General features: G+C 34.8%; 1 protein-coding gene across 8 annotated transcripts in view; it reads right to left on the bottom strand.

The window, feature by feature from the left end:
- The window catches only part of PCDH15 (protocadherin related 15), a 1788406-nt gene that overhangs the window by 385915 nt on the left and 1385202 nt on the right, over window positions 1–17289 (bottom strand). For all 8 annotated transcript variants that reach the window (XR_012417282.1, XM_065521086.2, XM_065521087.1 and 5 more), the window contains one exon: window positions 11302–11414. Coding sequence is in view for 7 of the 8 variants with exons in the window: in XM_065521086.2 (XP_065377158.1) it covers window positions 11302–11414 (113 nt within the window). In the remaining variant the exon portion in view is untranslated. The remainder of the gene's footprint in view (window positions 1–11301; window positions 11415–17289) is intronic.

Raw genomic sequence — 17289 nt, 5'->3', positions numbered from 1 at the left:
TTTGGGAGGCTGAGGGGGGTGGATCCCCAGAGGCAGCGAGTTTGAGACCAGCCTGACCAACATAGAGAAGCCCTGTCTCTACTAAAAATACAAAATTAGCCGGGTGCGGCACTGCATGCCTGTAATGCCAGCTACTCGGGAGGCTGAGGCAGAAGAATCGCTTGAACCCAGGAGGCGGAGGTTGCAGTGAGCCAAAATTGTGCCATTACACTCCAGCCTGAGCAACAAGAAAAAAAAAAAAAAAAAGGCAGATTCCCATACCCAATCCACAGATTCTGGTTCATATGTTGGTGTTAGAGGCAAGGAATCTCCATTTTTATCAAACTCTCTATGGTGGTTATAATGTGAGCAGCATGTACTTTGACAGACATCATTCTGGGTGTGGCTACTCAAACTCCAATTGTTGGAGAATCTTTCTTTTCAGCCCTATTGATTAGTAAAGAGGACCAGTCTTTACTAATGGATAGTCATTATTATCTGGAGTAAAAACTCTGGAAAATACAGTGCATCCAAGAGCCAATGTTGTCACGCCAGAAGACTTAGAGTCTAGTAACTGAAACTGCATACAATTATACAATTATCAACTGTGTAGGTTCAACAACACGAAAATTGTCATATGACTCTAGCATTACAAAGGATTGCTCGCATGTCAGTGGGAATACTCTACAAGTAATAAACTCAGTATTAGCTACTATTCATATGTTATGGTCAAATCCTCTTGGCATTCCATTAGTCATAATTAATTAGAATTTAGGTATGTTGGTGTATGTGTGCATGTATGTACGTGTATACATAGTATCAATATAGTCTTGAGTGTAAGCCACCATTTTTACTTTATTATTTTTAAATAAAAGGACCTCAGATTGACAACAAAAAGCAGAGCGAAGGTAATTTGACATACAGAAGGTTTCTGGTGTCTAGTTAGAGAAAGACAAATGCATACAAAATGTACCCTGAAGGCAGATAATGACAATGTTCTGAGTAATAGTGTATTCCTGTTGCTCATGACTCTAAACATAGGATATAAGGCTACTATGTAATTCAAAATTTTCTTCTTCCTCTGTTCTCTTCCTGGAGACCACACCTCTTGCTAAACAGTTCTTCAGTAAAGCCTTCAATATACAAGGGTATAATTTTTCCAAGTTTCTTCACTCAGCAAGGTACAGGCTGCATATTTATCTTTATATGAGAATGATTCTGAAAAACTGGCTAGTCGACCAAACTACCAATGATTCATGCATATCCCTTTATTGCTTTATTTTCAATTTTAAATTCAACTCTCAAGTATACAAAGAAGATTGTTCACTTTGGTTAATTTTGTTGAAGGGCTAAATTATACATCCTCTCTTTCTTTATTGATAGAAATTGGATTTGCTTAACATTTTAAAAATCACTTTAGACAGGTAAAATATGTTTACTTAAGCTTTCAACCAATTTATTTTTTTCGGCAATAACATTATTAGTGTATAACCTTCAAATAGCCTGACATTTGGACATGTTTGTCTTGGGATTCAACTGTGAATTACTTGTACTTTTATTTTGAAATCAAAATGTTAATAAAAGTCTCAAATTTTCCTTTAGCAGACAATTCATTGCCATTGAGCTTTTTCACAGGTGGAAAGTATATGATTGTGGAACATATGCTTCCTGAGTTGGTTACAGTAAAGAAAAATAGAAGGAATGATAAAACTCTTAAGAATCTGATTAAAAACATCAACACTTAATCCAATTATAAAATGTTGCAAAGAAGAAGAAAAAAGTAATTTATGCTGTTAGAATCCTATAGTGGAAGTTTGTGGTTGTGTCAGGTGTTGGCAAGTTGATTAGTGACTAGGAGGAGGTGTAGGAGGCATATGGGAAGTTTGTGGTATCTTTTTTAACAAAAATCTGGTTGTTAGTTACATGATTAACTTCACTTTGTGAAAATTCATCAAGAGACACACTTTCCTCTATGTCAGTAGCATGTCAGCATTTCAATTAAAATGTTACTAAAAAAATAAGCTATGAACTTGTTCCCCAAAAAAGTGTACCTAGACTATCCCTCCCTCTCCTATCACAGTAAACTAGGATATGGGCACTCAAGTCCAAGTGCTAATTTAATAAGGGCTGCTCTAGGAAGTGACATGGAAAACCAGCATTATGAAAGATACATGAAAATTAAAGATGCTCCCCTCTTCAACCATCTGCATTCATTAAAGATAGACCCCAAAAGTAGACTTGGCCTTTTGCACTTTCCCACTAGTATTTCCCAAACACTGTGGTTTCCAAAGCCCTGCTTCTTATCTGCTGCCTTAAAATAATCCAAGGTAATTGTTAAAGCAGATTCCCAGGGGCTCAGCCAAAATACTTGACATGTATTTGCTGTATTGCTTACTTGTTTTCTTTATTAGTTTAATTTTATCATATCTTCCTAAGTTTTCAAGTAATGTTAATATATGATTTGCTCTTAAAATTTAGCATCCTGAAAATCACATGTAAATCTTGATTCTGTAGGGATAGCCCTGAAGTCTGCCTTTCCAAAAGGAGCACATCCCATGGTCCTGATATGTAGAATCAGTAGTCGTTTGGGATCAGTTGGATCGGGCATTTTAGCTTTTCTCGCACAGGCTTATAGGTAGCTGTTACACTAAAAAAGCCTAGGGTGAGCAGCTGAGGCCAACTCTGCTCTAGCCTTTTATGTAAGGCTAGATTATCACTCTTCTTCACTTTCAGCAAAGTCTCTTAATTTGGACTTAGTTGGAAACAGAATGGAGGAGAGTCGTTTATGTAAGGGAACTCTCTGTAGGATCCTACAGCTCACTGAAGCTCTACAAAAACTAGGGGTCCAAAGCAACAGTAATTGGTAATAGGTTATCAGATTATATTTCCTTTTTTCATGTGTGTGTGTTTGTGTGTGTGTGTGTGTGTGTGTGTGTGTGTGTGTGTATAAAATGTCTTAGGGAGAGATGACTGTGAAAAACCTGTGCTCCATGAATCAAAGAACATATTATCAACTAATTAAAAATTGTTAGATTTTTGCCATTAAAATAATGGCAAACACCGCAATTATGTTTGCACCATCCTAATAAAAATAAGAATATACCATTGATTATTGACCCTACTTGTAAAATTAACTGTCTTAAAACCTACAGAAGCCTCCTTTATTTAAAATTTAATACTCTAAAAATTAAAGGATGCAAAATCAGTTTGACTCTAAGCCAATTTATTACTATTACTAAACATACTCAAAAACTTATAAATAAATTCAAAAACATATAAACTTCATGGGATAAAATATAAATAACTGTTGCATGCTGTACAGTTTGTTTGCAAGGTTATACAGCAGGAGATACATTCTTGGTTGGAAACAAATACATTTTTTTGTATGACAAAAAGAAAAAGATAACTTCACTAGATAGAATATAGGCACATACTTTAAAAAGCTTTGTAATGTCACAACGAAATAATACTGACACATTTCACACCTAGGGAATATTTTTCATACAATAAAATACTTTCTATCTTCACTTCAAGTAAGAATATGCCCATTCTGTTTATAACTTGTTACAATGAAAACATGAATCCTTAAATCTCTTGTATACCTTTCAGTGATAAAAATCTTTCTTTTTGCTTAGAGCATGAGATATAAATCGACACTGGAATGACTAAAGGAATTTTGAATGATTTAAAGAAAAAATAACCTTGCCACTCTGGGGAAGACCACAGATTCTGAAAACTCTCACTTATCACCAACATGTTGAACGATTTGGCTGGTGTTTGGAACGTGAAAATCATCTTGGGTATAAACAGCAAGGTCAGCCAGATATAAAATTATGATAGTGAGAAAGGGATAACACTTTTGTCTCTGAATCTTCCAACTTATGTTTTATTTTTATTATTTTATCCTACCTTTTGCCTCCGCAACCAGCAAAGCCATCTTATCCTACACTGGAGTCTGATCCGATTCCCAGTTTTTTCTTAACCAGGAGAAAACCCCACTAAAGTACCTTCTATGAATTAGTCAACTAGAATAATGCATTTTGTAATAAGCAAGTTTTAAAACTTCATCAATATAAAAATTATATCTAAATCGGTTATTTTTTCAGAACCTAGAAGATAGTGAGGGTGAGAGGTCAATGTTCCTCCACCTACCAGACTGTTCTTGAGACAAAAAATAACAAAGAGTTTCAGTCTACAAGTTTTTCAGTATGCTCTTTCATTTTTCATTATTACTGTGGAATCAAGAAACTTATGAAGAATGATTACTTGGGAACATATGTGCAGAGTGCTAAGGATGTTTATGTGTGTGGGGATGGCAGAGTAGGGAGACATGGTAAGGGTTCAGAAAGTGGCTTTCCTTTGAACATTTTACAACGTTTGGTCTTGCTGTTCTACTCTTACGATGACCTTTGCCGACAAGAAGGCCTTGGCAAAAAGCAAGGTACTCTGATGAGAATGGATAAATTGCCTTTCTTCTTCTCAAGCAGTTACAGGTCACCTTGTGAGGAAGAAAAAAGGCCAAGTAAAATGTCACCTCTGTCTTTTGTCAGTTTGTGCATTTCGACAGCCACTATATTCAACTGCTACATTCTATTTCTGTTCTAATGCTCCTGCATGAATAGCGGTATGAGACGAGGACATCATACTTCTTTTCCTTTTATTAGCTTCCATAATTGGCATAATAATTAATTAATTTAAGTCAGTAATTAGAATTTTTAGAGACCAACCAGTAGAAAATAAAAAGACACAGTGTTCTTTCTGAAGAAACACAAATACTGTTTTTGTTGTTGTTGTTGTTCCTTTGTTTTGTGTTTTGGTATTATTTATTCTTTCCTAGTCATGGTAGTGTTAATCTTCAGCAATATTTTTGTTTGATTAAACTTAACTCATTAAGACAAAAATTTTAAAAGGTTAAGTTTTTTAGATTGACTTCTTTTTGAGCTTCTACATCCTCTGTGATGTATTTCAGCATGTTATCTGAATCAAATTGTTGCCATTCTCATGATGTGTTATTGGATGTGGTATCAGGCACCCTGTGGAGGAAGTCTCTGGTGGGAGGTGGTGTACAACGTCACACTGTAGCAGAAAACCTGAAGGATACTCTTAGCTGCCTTCTCTGGCATTTGATCCCTTAATTCTATCCACGTGCATCGCTTCATCCTTAGGCAGTTTAAATTCCATATTCTACCTCTGAGCTCATTTACTTACTCTGTTACAGTTAAGGTAAAACAGATATAGTCATTTGTCTTAACCATTCCCGCTTATTTAGTGATATGCTCAAATTTCCTAACATGAAGGATTTTCTTCACCATTAATTAGAAACATTAGTGATCTTATATAGAGAGCCTCGTGGAACATAGTTTTCTCCCAAAGTCTTCTTGGCCCTCTAATTTTAACCCAGTTGATAATATCCCCTTTTGTTAGTTGGACACTATGACACATCATGACAAAAATTATGCTTTATGTGGCAATCTGCTAAGTTTAACAAAAAAAGGAGAACACAAAATTAAAAGATAAACACTCACCAGTGTATCAAAGATCACTTGATTTCAGAAACTGTAATGTTTGTTTGGAAATTCATGGAAAGATTGCTACTTCATTACTAAGAACAAGTAATGCCTGAAATTTCTGTGGAATGATTTTCTCTAAAATGTATAAGAGACATTTAATTTACTTTGCCTTACCTTAGATACCTGGCTATTGGGGTAGAAAAGTTAAACTTATTATATTATTTAGTAACCTATTGAACTGAGATGTGGTGTGCAATGGACTTAATATTTGTAACTCTCCAAATTCATACATTGAAATCCTAATCCCCAATGTAATGCAATTAGGAGAAGTAATTAGATCATGAGAATAGAGCTCTCATAAAAGTAATTAGTGTCCTTACAAGAGGTATCCCAGAGAGCTCTCTCACCCTCTCTCCTCCAACTGAAGATAAAAACAGAAGTTGGCAATCTGCAACCCAGAAAAGGAACCTAACTAGAACCCGCCATATTGAGCATGGATTGCCAGTCTCCGGAAGAGTGAGAAATATATTTCTGTTGTTCATAATCCACCCAGTCTTTTGTACTTTGTTAGAGTGGTCTGAACTGATAGTACGTGCGTGTGTGTGTGTGTGTGTGTGTGTGTGTGTGTATGTATGTTTCATTCTTGCCATAAGAATAAGAGTAGGAATATATTGCTAGAATATTTCCAGATATAGAAGATATGCCATTTGCAGCATTTGTCTTCCTTCTTGTAGCTTGGCAATAGCAGCCCTGATGTTTTATCCTCTTGTCTTAACTCTGGGTCACTGATGGCCCCTGTTCAATCTCACCTTATGGGAGTGCCAATCCTTTTCTTCTCTTGCCTCTTCTCTCTCTCTCTCGCTTTTTTTTTTTTTTGAAAACTGATGATTTACACATTAGAGTAGAAAGAACATAACTTATATTTCACATCTCCATAACAGATTTAATTAATTTTATTAGCTTTTTCATTTTCACAGTAGGTTCCATCCTTTTCATTTTGAGAAGTGATGACTGATGATCTTTGACTTGCTACTCTGCCTGACTTAGACACCTGTGATCTTTCAACTTGACAACGTCTCTGTGGGAAATTCAGGTAGGGGGCAAATTGTAAATTGGCTTGAAGGCAACATGCAGCAGTATGATCTATTTTTTGTTGTTTTAGTGATACTCTGTTGGCAGTGTGAAAAGATGGATAAGATGCACAGAAATGAAGCTATGGTTTTAGAGACTGCTTGTGTAAGATGATGAGCCAAGACAATGTGAACTAAAGAATTGCAGTGGATAAGCAGAGTTGAGATATTCAAGAGAATTTCAAAGGTATCAAGAAGGGATTCTATGAGTGACTGAGTGGGAACTTTCGACAGTAGAGACCTTTGAGGAAGCGGCAGTGTCTAGCTTCGGTGGGTGACCAACTGAAATATGATTAACTGAAAAAGAGAATAGAAAATAGAAGGTTTGGAATTTTTAAAGGATATATATATAGTTTGCTACATTTTTAATTTGTCAGTAGTTATCCAACTGATTTGGAGTAGTTATCCAACCAATAATTGAAAAGATGTCTGTAGACATCAGAAGTAAAATATGTCTCCTCGGCACCAAGAAAAATGCCAGGCACCTGAGAAGCACTCAACAAGGATTAGACAAATTGAAAAGTAGCAAATGCCATATGCTTTAAAATCATTGAATTAGGGTTTTCTGTTAAATTTCTATGAAGTAAAATACAATTTTTATCATTACTCAAATAGTGACTAAACATTTTCTAGAGTTGTGGCATTAGTGACTCATGTAGGGACAGGAGTTGTAGCAGCTGTCCTCTTAGCCCTCAATCATTTCTCAAATGCTGTTTTCCTGTAATTCTCAAATTACTCAAGGACCACACCTTGCCAGGGCATGAGGCATATCAGCACTAAGAGTCAAGCTCACTAGTTTTTAATTCCCTGGCTCATTTTCTATGACAAGTATGTAATTTTTCTTTAGAAGAAACACAACACCTTTTCTTGATGCAGTCATAAATAGCTTTAGTTGTGCCGTAACAAAGGTCTGACCTTTTTTCTAGGGATTGAATTTATATGGAAATCTATTTGCCTCATTTGCATCTTTTTTTTTTCTGCACAGAGATGCAAGATCAAATTTTATCAAATGCATACACATTCAAGTGTATGTATTTATATAGAGCGAAGATGTAGGTACAGATTCAACAGTCTGAAAAGATTTACTGTGTCAGAGAAAATCATTACAACAAATGTTTATTAAGCAGCTTCTATGTGCTGTATATAGGTAGATGTAGGGGCATGGGACACAGTGTAAATAAATGTTTCACAATCTGTCCCCCTGTAAAAGTTGCGAGAAAATAAACAGGTACATTCAATAGAGTAATTGGGGGCCACTCTAGGGGCCAACAGGCTGCAAAAAAGCGGCCTCCTAACAGTGGCTATGCCTTTCTAGGGCAAACGTCTTCTTAGTTAAAAACTGAAGCATCAGTTTGAATTAGACTGTTGACAAGAAGAGGGAGGAATGATTCAGGAAGAGGGACAGTATCTCTAAATGCTTAGATGTCAGAAACAGCATGGTCAGTGGAGGGCACTGGAAGCGGTTTAGTATGTCTGGAACAGAGGGTGTGAAAGGGAAGTAATGAGATCTCAGGGTTAATGAGCCCATGAGTTGGAAGGAAAATAAGTTAAAAGGTAGCGTGCTAGACAGAATAAGTAGGTCAGTGAGTAACAACATGAAAATCAGAGGAAACATGAAACAATTATGCTTCTAATTTCATTGTGATCTTTGCTCTTCGTTGTTAATTAAAGGGATTTAGATTAAAACATGCAATTGTTCTTTGAAGAACTGAGAGATAGTAAATTATTCACAATTTATCCATTTAATTGATCTTAATAATTAATGACTAGTAGCTTTGTATTAGATGCCTGAAGTATAAATATATCAACTAATAATACTTTAAAATACTTCACGTATAATACTGAAAGTGATCTTATGGACTTTGTAATAGATGGTCCACACGTGAACTAATTCACTCTTACCAGTGTCTCAAATGTGCTTTCGTATTTTTACATCATAGGTGGTTTTTATTTTATGAGTGTAGTGATCAAATAACTTATACAAACTGGCACATTTAAAAGAGCAAGAGAGGTATTATGAATAATTACACAAAGACAACAGACATAAACATGTACTGTCCTGGGTAAACCAAATCTATGATTCTTGTTCACAGTGTATATCACATTTTAAAGTATGCTTAAATGATTACAATTATATAAAATTTAGGATAGTGTTTTGGAATGGAACAAACTTTTTCAGTTGCATGTTTTAATCTTTTCAGATTCTAAAGTTTGTGAACTATTCCACTTTGTCTTCCAAGTTTCACCTTTACATTTTTATTTGTCAGCATGCTGAATAAATCACTGGGAGAAATAGAGGAAAAAATGAACATGATAAATCTCTAATTCGTGGCACTCACCAGCTGTTAAATACACACATAGCTTTTTAAAGCAGAATTCATCAAAATGTAGGAGATGATACTTCATTTTATTTTTTCTCTGCTTTTGAAACATAAATTGGGATCTAGTCCAACAAAAACTTTTAGGGCCAATGAAAAAATGAAGTATTATTAAAGTAAAAGAGAGAGAGAAGAAATGGAAAGATTTACTGTAGAGGAGAACTGCGAGATTGTAGCATTTCAATAGTCCCCTGAACAATACCACAATACTCAGTTATTATTCAAGCAGGTGGTACATTATTATTACAGTTAGATACCTTGGCTTATTATGTCCTTGACTTCACACAAAACATAGTAATTTGAATCTAATAATGTCTGTTAAAACTTCCATTAATAAAAGAAAGTGTTATTAAAACAAAAAAATCTGTAACCTGTTGTAATTGCTTTTTTTTTTTTTCCTGTAATTGATGGACTGAGTTACACTGTACCCAGGTACACCAGGACAGCTGAATTCGATAATAAAGGAAAATAATTGATTTTTGGTTTCACATATGGCAGTTTGGAAACAGTGCTTTGTCAAATTTCTTAATTCCCATAGAAAGCAGTACCACAAGACTCCAGGGAGATCCACAATAGAAAATCAGTACACATTGTGGAGTTTTATATACTCCCATAACAATTAACATAGTCAATGTAAGAAAGTGAATCTCATGCATGGCATTTAATACAATCGGTTAAAGTGATGTTTTTTGTTGAATAAGTCCCAAACCCTTAATAAATGAAATCCCAGGAAACTGCAGTCACCCTTCAGGCTCCTTCCGTGGTCTGGCTCTAGACCTCATTTCCCTGTTAACTGCTTGTAGCCTGTGCATTATGTTTCCAAGCTTTCACTTCTGCGCCTCCTTATATTCAAACATATTTCCCACTTTTATTCATCGGCCATACTCTTTCAATCCAGCAACATTTAGCTTGGGGTGATCTCCAGAAAATTTCCGTGAGTTTCTAGATTAATTTAAATGTCCCTATTCCGTGTGTCATTACCATTCTTTACATGTCTTCCTCTTAGCATTTGATGTATTATATCTGATTTATTTCATTATATGACTGTTTCCCTTTCTAGACTATAAGCTTTTTCAAGGACAAGGATTGCTGAATAAACACAGGTTCTGTGCTAAGGACATATCTATTAATTGTTAACCAGACAACCATTTCTAAGTATCTGCATATTTGTGAAGTGAAAAGAGCATGGCTTTAGTGTATATAAAACTAAATTTGAAACTCAACTCTGCCCCTTATTAGTAATTAACTATAAGGTAATCACTTACCTTATCTGAACTTTAGTTTCCACATTTCGTGCAAATGAGAGTAATACTAAAGTTGTGGCAACAATTCAATGAAAAATGCACATAAAGCAGCTTGAACATTGTTCATCTCAGTAAGCTTCCTTACTTTACTTCCTTTTCATTTAATATGTTTACATTTTTCAAAAAGTAAGAAAAATACCATCGGGATGCATTTCTAGAGGTTTTTTTTGCATACTTAAATATGAGAAAGTTGTGTACTATATACAAAACTTATGCTGAATCTTTGCTTTTGCCTTTTGTTGTACCTACAATGCCCAAATTTTCCCAGTCCTCATCTCTGCCTGTCAAATTCCTGTTTTTCCTTCACTGATTAGATTAAATCTCACCATCTCAATGAAGTCCATCGAAATTAATTAGAAGAATATCTGCATTTTTACAGTATCTATTTAATGATTATATTAAAATACAGATATACTATTAAACCAAAAGTGAAATGCCAAATAGATTAACTTAGCTTCAAAATTATTTCAGGTCGAAGATCATCTTTCAATATAAAGAAAATAATGAGATGTGTATTGAATACATCTTTGGATAGGCAAGACCTTTTATTTTTATGTTGGAAAAATCAGCATTAAAAACACAAAAACACATTAAAATAAAATTAACTAATAAAAATGAAAACAAAATTAAAATAACATATAAATCAAGCACATTTTAGATGTCTTAATTGGTCATGTTTTTGTGGTAAAATGCTAATTCCTTTTAGTAGAAAAAAAATGTGAGAAGACGTAATGAATTGTGTAGAATTGTATACACTTAACCAAGGCATTAGTTACATATAAGAATATTTAGTATTTTACCCCATGGTACTATAAAAAGTTATTTTAGAGAAAAGCAATGCCATATATTAAAATGGGACTTTGCTTTTTTGAAACAAAAAATTGGTTGCTGTCCACATTAATTTTAATTTTATAACATAAAACTGCCTACAGTAGCCTCTACAGATTTATCTGATTAGCAGTTCATAAACACAAGGAAATAAGATATTAGCTTAATTTACCTTAATAACCAAATCAAATTTCTGGTGAAAGTCTCTGTTAACTGGCTCCAGGAGACTAAGTTCTGCTGTCCTAGGATGCATATGGAAAAACCGTGGGTAATCCTCAGGAGTCCCTGGAAGACATTGAGATTTCAGTACATAATTGAGAACAATAAGTAATATGTGTATCTGCTTCATCTATTTCCTTTCATTAACTGAGGAACAAAGTTACAATTTCATTACTAAATTAAGTTTCAAAATTATGCAGTCCAGGGAAAGCAGACACAAACGTGGTATATAGTTATTCATAATTAGTGTATCAGTAAGAAAATGGAAAATATTTGTTTGGATGATTTTTGAAAATTTTTTTTCTTAAGAGGGCTCTAATTAATTTGAAACTTCATCACGTGAAAATAGATATTAAGTGGAGGGAGAGTACATTTTTGATTATGAAATTTTATTTTAATGGTGCATACATCTTAATTATAGCTATTTGGTCTTTCAACATATATTGTAATAAACTATTAGTAATTTGTACCAAATAGTGAGATGCTTGGAAATTAATATGAACATATTTTGTTCCATATATTACTTCTTAAGATTAATATCAAGCTAATTATGTTAACCAGAGTAAATTAAATATAGGTTCTGATGATACTCTTAATGTCTAGACAGGGTATTTATTTATTTATTTATTTATGAATGAGATGGAGCCTTGCTGTGTCACCCAGGCTGGAGTGCAGTGGCTTGATCTCGGCTCACTGAAACCTCTGCTTCCCTGGTTCAAGTGGTTCCCCTACTCAGCCCCCGAATAGCTGGGATTATAGGCGTGCGCCACCATGTCTGGCTAATTTTTGTATTTTTAGTAGAGACAGGGATTTGCCACTTTGGCCAGACTGGTGACATCTGGTGATACACCCGCCTCAACTTCCCAAAGTGCTAGAATTACAGGTGTGAGTCACCAAGCCTAGCCAAGATGGTATTTCTTAATGTATTTTAATAATCAAAATACATTTCTTCATGAAGAAATTTCTTCTAATTGTATAATCTTCCTTTGTGTACTGCAACATTCTTTTCCCAAAGTGAAGAAGTCAAATCATAAAACTGCATAGTATATACATTTGTAAAATTAATAACCATAAGAGTAAAATAATATAGCTTCCAATTATGGAAACCTACTCTGTGCTAAATGCTTTATGTAACTAAACACCAATACCTCTGTAAATCATTTACATTTTACAGATGATGACTTGGGAGACTGGGGAGATTAAATGATGTATTTAATTTAAAGGGACAATCTGAAACAGAGCTTTCATTAAAAATCCAGACTGCCAGATGTTCCAACACATCCAAAAATGGGCTTCTTGTTACTACTTATTTGCCTCAACTCTGAGACAAGAAAGGAAATTCTCCTGGGCAGTAAATGAGGGGAAAACAAAAAGCAGAAACATATTTTACACCATTAAACCCGACTGTAAAATCTACAAATAGTCAAAATTATAGATGAAATGTAACATATGATAAAGGGGTTATATAGGAGTTACATTCTTCACGGAATATACATGAGTAAACCCCAAATGAAGAAGATATTCATAGTAAATAATAAAAAAATGAACACTAGTCATAGATGAAAATGTGGATTAATTTTACTCTAATGTAAGAGTGGGCAAACCTTTCCTAACTATGGCTCAAAGTCAAGAAGTCATGAAGAAAAAGAGAGATAAGTTTAATGATATTGCAAAATTGTATGGTGAGACACAATAAAAAAGTAAAATCACAAGTGACAAACTGAGAAAATACTTGAAATTTATGTAGAGACAAAATGTTCATACCGTGTGTGTGTGTGTGTGTGTGTGTGTGTGTGTATATATAATTTATATATATATATAAATTAGCTAAATATATATATATAATTTTTATATATATATATAAATTAGCTAAAAAGAGGGCCAGTGAGGGATTTAAAAAGTGTGGGGCTGGCCTGGCACAGTGGCTCACGTCTGTAATCCTAGCACTTTGGGAGGCTGAGGTGGGCAGATCATCTGAGGTTAGGAGTGTGAGACCAGCCTGGCCAACATAGTGAAAAGCTGTCTCTACTAAAACTACAAAAATTAGCTGGGCGTGATGGTGTGTCTGTAATCCCAGCGACTAAGGAAGCTGAGACAGGAGAAACACTTGAACCCGGGAGAGGCTAGGTTTCGTGAGCTGAGATTGTGCCACTGCACTCCAGCCTGCGTGACAGAGCCAAACTCTGTCACAAAACAAAACAAAACAAAAAAGTCTGGGGCTAAAGATAAAACTGTTCACAGAAAGAGAAAGGCAAATGACTCTTGATCATAAGCAAAGATAAGCAAAGATGCTTATCTCTATACATAAGAAGAAAACTATAAATTAATCCTACATTAAGATTTCATTAGTCACTTAGATTAGCAATTGTCCCAGTTGGACACTGTACTCTGTTGGTGAGCCTGCAGGAAAACAGACACTTTGGACGTGGGTGGTGTTAATATGAGTGTTATAAAATTTATGAAGGAGAGTATGGCATAAGCTATCAAAATGATACTAATGTTTACTTTTTGACCCATAAATCCCACATCTGGACATTTTCCCATTTATAATAATGGAAGATAAATGACCACCTAAATATATATCAATAGTGGTCTGGGTAAATAAGTGGTGATACATCCTAAAGCAGATGATAATTCAAATGTAATGGTAAGTGATATATATCTTTACCTATTACTATGGAATTATTTTCAGCTATATTCAGAGAAAAAACCAATTTGGAAACAAGGGCCGATAATATACTAACTTTTAAGAAGAATACATATGCATATTTACAAAGGAATACATACACACATTAAAAAATCAAAGATAGACTGTAACATAAAAAATTGTTACTTATGAGAAAGAGAGGGAATATGCGGAGAGGATAGACGTTGAAACTAAATTTCATTAACTATATCACGTTTTTTAAATTTTAGAGCTACATATGTTATATATTATTTTAAAACTAATTAAATTCAAGGACTTCTCTAAAAATAAAATAAAATAATTCAATTTAAATGTATATTCAGTTGTTGGCATAAGCACAAACAAAAATAACTATCCCAGGTGAATTTTAAAAGTAGTATTGACATCACACCCACTGTGTAATATAGCTCAAGTACCAAGGAAATTATAAAACACAAAAAGTTAAACTATCTACAGTAATCATATTGGTGGTATGTTGTGATTCTAAGATAGTTATAGGAGTATTTTACAATAAATTAAATAAGTACATTATTATGTGGCATTCTAATTCTATTCTTTTCAGTATTGAAAGCTGCATTCTTGGCAGGGGATGATAAAGAGATAGAAATTTAAAATTAAAGAGGTAAAATAGAAAACCTATGGTTTTTATTTTGAATTGGCAGTGGAAGTTTAAACTCAGGTTGTAGTTTATCTTAAGAAACATAATGCATACAACATAGTTCTGAATGCTGAAACACAGAACTAAATATAATGGCCATTAAAGAAGCAATGAATATTTCTAATGATCAGACTATGGTTTTGAAATACTATTTACCAATAAAAGCAGTTAAGATTTCTGAGAGAGAGCTGATTTCAGGTCCAGGGCAGAAAAATCAACAAATGGCTGTGAAACACCTGCTCACACCAAGTAGCAAGAAAGAATTCCAAGACTACTAAACTGATGTGAAAAGTTTTCAAAAGCCAAAAGGTAATTTTAGCTAAAGATAAGGCAATTTGAGCATCAATAAGGATAATATCAGTAATGATATGAAACAGATCAAATATGTTTAAATTCATAAGTTTATGGCAGTGTTGCTAAATAACATATTGATCACTTTTGGAGCTTGCTAGAGAAATATTTTGAAAATTAGTAAATAAGAAAACATAGCATGCTTTTTCCATATGACCTTAGCAGGGGGTAAACAAACAATTGATTAAAAAGTGTCTCATTAAGAAATAATTTCAGCTAATAATTTAAGAAGAGTAATAATATCAGAGTGCCATCATTTTACAACCCCTCATAAATGAATGGATCATGGCATTGAGCACCAAATGCTGCTAATATCACAAAAAAAGAGATAAAGCCACATATATACCTCTCAATAGAATAATTAATTCAACATGATCTGCTATGGCCTGAGTTGTCCCCCTCAGCATTAACAATTTTATGTTGAAGCCCTTACACCCAGTGTGACTATTATAGAGAGATAGAGCCTTTTAAGAAGGTAACTAGACTAAATGAGTTTATATGGGTGGGCTCTTAAATCTGATGGGACTGGTGTTCTCTTTGTCTCTCTTTCTCTCTCTTCCCTCTCGCTCTGTCCAAGGGTACACAGAGGAAAGGCTATGTGAAGACACAAGAAAGCAGCCAGAGAAGCTTCATCAAAAACTAACCACAAAAGTACCTTGATCTCAGGCCTGCAGCCTCCTGAATTGTGAGAAAACACCTTACTATTGCTTAAGCTACTAAGTCTAGGGTGTTTTTTAATGGCAGCCCAAGCAGACTATTATACCATCTATGAAACAGTTTTGAGAAAACCCAACAGAGAAACAAACAAAAAATGTTATTTGATTAACTGTCAAAATTTATAGGAAACATATGGGACAGAGTAGCACGTAAAGTTAAACCAAAGAAAGTACAATCAAGATGATGAGAAACTCCATACTATAAACAACTTGACTTCTCAATAAATGAATCACAAGAAAACAATTTAAAAATACATGGAAAGAGAACCACTGTAGATTAAAAGAGACTTAGGGCCAGGCGCATTGGCTCACGCCTGTAAACCCAGCACTTTGGGAGGCCGAGGCAGGCGGATCACGAGGTCAGGAGATCAAGACCATCCTGGGCAACATGGTGAAACCCCGTCTCTACTAAAAATACAAAAAAATTAGCTGGGCATGGTGGCGGGCACCTGTAGTCCCAGCTACTTGGGAGGCTGAGGCAGAAGAATGGTGTGAACCCAGAGGCGGAGCTTGCAATGAGCCAAGATCCCACCACTTCTCTCCAGCCTGGGCAACAGAACAAGACTCTGACTCAAGAAAAATAAAAGAGAGACTTAGGAGAAATATCAATCCCAACATGTGAATTTACATGAATTCAGGTTTTCTGTAGGATAAAGAAGAAAATGCTACATGATTATCTTCATATATTTAAAATGTAGAATTTTTAACACATGTGTTATCAAGATAGTATCACCATGATTAAGACACTAAGCCTATCCATAATTGCCAGAAATTTCCCTATGACAACGTTTCCTTTCCCCATTCATATCTCTCACTCTATGCAAACACTGATCACTTTCTGTTAGCAAAATAGGAATGGAATCATTTATACAGTATGTATTCTTCTTCTTTTTTTTTCTTTTTGAAGCAGAGTTTTGCTCTTTCTCCTAGTCTGGAGTGCAATGGTGCTGTCTCGGCTCACTGCAACTTCTGCCTCCTGAGTTCAAGCGATTCTCCTGCCTCAACCTCCTGAGTAGCTGAGATTTCAGGTGCCTGCCACCACGCCCAGCTAATTTTTGTATTTTTAGTGGAGATGGGGTTTCACTATGTTGGCCAGGCTGGTCTCAAACTCCTGCCCTCAGGTGATCCACTGGCCTCAGCCTCCCAACAGGGTGGGATTACAGGCATGAACCACCCTGCCCGTCCTTACAGTATATATTCTTTTCTTAGGTGTGTCTGGCTTCTTTCGATTAGCATAATGATTGTGAAGTCCATGTTGTTTCGTTTATCAATAGTTTATTTATTTCTATTGCCTAGGTGTTATTCTATTGTATGGATATACTACAATTCATTTATCTATTCACATGTTGATGAACACTTGAGTTGCCTCCAGTCACAAATAAAGCTGCTATGAACTGTCTTGTATACATCTCTGAATGAATCTCTGCTTTCATTTATCTTGAGTAAATATCTAGGAGTGTAATGGCTAGGCTATGTGATATGTGTATGTCTAAATGTTGCATTAAGAATTTTTGGGCCAGTTGCAGTGGC

This window comes from Macaca fascicularis, chromosome 9 (genome assembly GCF_037993035.2).
Source record: "Macaca fascicularis isolate 582-1 chromosome 9, T2T-MFA8v1.1".
NCBI classification, from domain to species: domain Eukaryota; kingdom Metazoa; phylum Chordata; class Mammalia; order Primates; family Cercopithecidae; genus Macaca; species Macaca fascicularis.
This window is presented reverse-complemented; position numbering and strand designations above follow the sequence as displayed.